At 47.8% G+C, this 3,756-nt stretch overlaps 1 protein-coding gene across 1 annotated transcript; it reads right to left on the bottom strand.

Annotated features, from left to right (window-relative positions):
• Positions 1-747: 747 nt before the first annotated feature.
• LOC112547081 (olfactory receptor 52D1-like) lies at positions 748-1,686 on the bottom strand. The gene has a single exon (XM_025188600.3). It carries the CDS (start codon positions 1,684-1,686, stop codon positions 748-750), a length of 939 nt encoding a protein of 312 aa, XP_025044385.3.
• Positions 1,687-3,756: the final 2,070 nt, after the last annotated feature.

Raw genomic sequence — 3,756 nt, forward strand, 5'->3', positions numbered from 1 at the left:
AGCATATGACCTACGAGGAGAGGCTGAGGGAGTTGGATCTATTTAGTCTGCAGAAGAGAAGAGTGAGCGGAGATATGACAGCAGCCTTCAACTTCCTGAAGGGAGGTCCAAAATAGAATATAGGCTGCCGTGTGAGTGAACTCTAGGTAGTGTACGGCCTGGGAGTGGAGAAGGAATCACACAATAATTGGAGAAATCCCATGGTCTTAGTGCGAGTTCAGGATAATACGACCTTTTTCTGTGGAAGAGTTTGAGCTGACAGATATTCCTCCACTTTGAGTATGACAAATGTAAACTCTTTTGATGCCAGAATCCTGGGAGCACAAAGTTATTTCTATGCCTTTCACCTTCAGTTAATTAAGGATCATGCCATTTGACCTCCATTTTGACCAACTAGAGCTGGTGAAGCTCTCTGACAGGCACACTGCTCAAACACACTGTTCACACAGAGTCTTATGGAAATGCACTTTACATCAGCAACCCACACTATGTTCCGGAGATTCAGAAATCATGGAAAAGCCTAGGGACAAAGTGTGGGAAGTGAGGGGACTGAAAGAGCACAGGTAATAGAGAAAGGGAATCTACAACTGCTTGGTGATGGAGTGTTGTTAGGTGTGAGGATCTCCTCAGGCTCTCAACGACCATAATTCTGAGCTCAGCCCATTTGGAACAAGCAACCCTTATTTAACGAGTTCCTAGCCCTTCCCCCTCTCGGTACACATGTTTAAAGTCAGTGGTCCCATACAATCACCTTCTACCGCTGTATTTGCCCACTTTGTCACGGAGTTCTTTGTTTTTGACCCCATATACAATAGGGTTGAGCATGGGGGGAATGAGGAAGTAGAGGTTGGCCAAGATGACGTGCACGTGCAGAGCGATACCCTCACCGAATCGATGTGTCACAGCGGAGACGAATCCAGGAAGGTAAGACATGAGCATCACAGAGACATGGGCTGTGCAGGTATTGAGGGCTTTCTGGTGGGCTTCTCTGGAGGAAAGTATGAAGACGGCCCTGATGATCAGACTGTAGGACAGAGCAATGAGCATTAGGTCAAACCCATAGACGAGAAATGTTATCACCAGGCCATACATCCTATTGACTGTGATATCCCCACAGGAGATCTTTGCCACAGACATGTGGTCACAGTAAGTACTAGGGATAATTCGGTTGTCACAGAATGGCAGTCTGTTCAGGAGCAAGGGCATGGGCAGAATGAAGAGAACAGCTCTTGTCAAACCCACTAGCCCGAGCTTAGCTATCCATGTATTGCTGAGGATGGTGGTGTATCTGAGAGGGTTACATATGGCAACATAGCGATCGAAGGCCATTGCCACGAGAACAGCCGAGTGCATCACAGAAGCCGTGTGAAAGAAGAACGTCTGGGAGAAGCAGCCCCCCTTTACGATGTCTCTCAAATTGAACCAAAATACCCACATGGCTTTTGGAACAACACAGGTAGATGCTCCCATTTCTACAAGCGCCAGCATGCAGAGCAGCAGGTACATTGGCTTGTGCAGGGTCTGCTCTTTGCCTACCACAATGAGAAGCGTGCAGTTTCCCAAGAGGCCAATCATGTAGGACAGGAATATTGGGATGGAAATCCAGACGTGAGCAGCTTCCAGGCCAGGGATGCCCATTAGCATGAATGTGAATGGTTCAGTGGGGGTGAGGTTGAAAGCCGCCATGAAATTGTGAATGCCTCAGTGTGGCTCAGAAATGCCTGTGCAGAAAGAGAAGCAAAGAATTTATTATAGAACATTGCCATAAAAAATACCACGGTAAATATTTATAATTATTACCAGTCTAAAACGGGGAGTGAGCAGTGAGGTGGCATCATCTAAAGATGCAGCTAGATTGTTTAGGTCATGGTAAAATCCAGACACGTTTTCACTGGGTTCTAACCAAGCCTGGCGAATGGGCAGCCTGGTGGCCCATGAATGTGATGTCTGTAACTGCAATGTGTTTACTGGTTGGAGAGAAAAGCTTGAGCTCTTCAAACACCTAACAAGTTTCTAATTTAGCTCTCTGGAGTCAGGGCAGGGACCAGGGCATCATGGCTCACCTCTGAGATACCCTGCCCTCAATGAAAGCATGGACAGAACCTGAGTGGCAAGAGGAGTAGGTTGGGGAATCCTACAGAAAAAGCAATGCCATGACCTCAGTCACTCCGTGTTCCCCCCTCCCGTGGACTCCTCTCTGTGGTACCCCTCCCATGGAAGAATGCAGAACTGGAGGGATTCATGGAGGGGGGAGCATTGCGGAGGGACAGAGAACTAGCATGTGATTCCCCGAATTGACATGTCCCACCCTCACACAATCTCCATCTTCTCTCCATCCAAGGTTGCCATGCGGGGGTCTTCCTACTGTCCCATCTCCGGGCCCCATGGCATGCAGATCCACTAATGTACTGTCCCACCAGCCACGCTGTGTGTCTGGGATGCTGCCAGTGCAGCACATTAGATACTGGGGAGAGAGAGCAGCCCCTGCATAGCGCCAGGCAGCATCCCAGGCTGCCAGCAGCATGGCTGGAGGCTGCCTAAGGCAGGAGAGGACATCGGCCGCACGGAGCAATACCGGGAGCATGGCTGGAAGAAGGGACCAACCTCTTCCCACCTAGCTCCAGCTCCTAGACCCGTGTCCTTTTTCCTTTGCACCCCTCCCCATTGTCACCTCTGGCGTCAGGCAAAGGCAAAGGGGATGATCCAAAGGAAATGAATATGAGGGGGTCTTAGAAAAGGCTCTAACATACTGACTGGTTGAGATGGATTTGAGGCGTCAACAAAGCTAGAATCAGGAAGGGATTGAACATTGACATGGACAGTGAGACTGTTCCGTTAAGATGGTTACAGCTAAATAAACACCTCAGAAAGCCCTTACACCAGCAATATTCTAGGGGAAAGCCAATCTCTGTGTGTTAGGCAGTAGGGTGACACACGCAGAATGGGCGAGTTACTCCACATCCATCTATTGCAGGGATTCTGACATCTTCTGTTGCACCTGGGACACTCATCATGAAAGAGAGCCTTTAAGCCTCGCATCATAGGATACGAGAACTGGAAAGGACCTCAAAAAGGCCATCAAGTACAGTCCCCTGCCCTCATGACAGGACCAAGCACCGTCTAGATCAGGGCTTCTCAACTTTGGAAGCCCCGGGGCCAGAATGATACCCACAGCACATGCCGAGGGCCACAACTTAAATGTGGTTGCATACCCATGCAAATCTATATGCAAATAGCTTCTTTCACACTCACAGGCATGGATACAAAGATTAAGGCAAGACTACACAACACAGAGGTTTCATTTAAGTCAGTTCTGCTGAAATTAATAAAATGTAATATTTCCCTGATTTCCATCAATATGACAGCACTTTTAATGAGCAATGACAGTCCAGGAATTTAACTACTAATACGCAGATCAACAGAAGACCTTTCTATTGACTGCTTTTTTGTTTTAGCTCCCACCCGTGGAATGCATGTTGAGACCAAAGTAAGTCCAAACTGCACCGCGGGACGCAAACAAATCAGCCATGTATTGAGTAGCCCTGCACTAAAGGAAGAATGTGAGAGCAGATTGTGCCCACGGTCTGACCAATTTTCATGGTGAAACCTTTGGTAAAAGAGATACTTGATGCAGCGGCTTTGGCTGCACTTTCTGAGGTTATGTCTACACAGCAGCATTATTTCGGAATAGCGTCAGTTATTCTGAAATAATGTAGTGCGTGTGTACGCAGCAATACCTTTATTTCAAAATAAACT

The sequence above is a fragment of the Pelodiscus sinensis genome, chromosome 1 (genome assembly GCF_052426305.1).
Source record: "Pelodiscus sinensis isolate ZL-2025 chromosome 1, ASM5242630v1, whole genome shotgun sequence".
Classification (NCBI taxonomy): Eukaryota; Metazoa; Chordata; order Testudines; family Trionychidae; genus Pelodiscus; species Pelodiscus sinensis.

Excerpts from the sequence above, each read along its gene's own strand:
- LOC112547081 (XM_025188600.3), bottom strand. The coding sequence starts at position 1,686 with ATGGCGGCTTTCAACCTCACCCCCACTGAACCATTCACATTCATGCTA.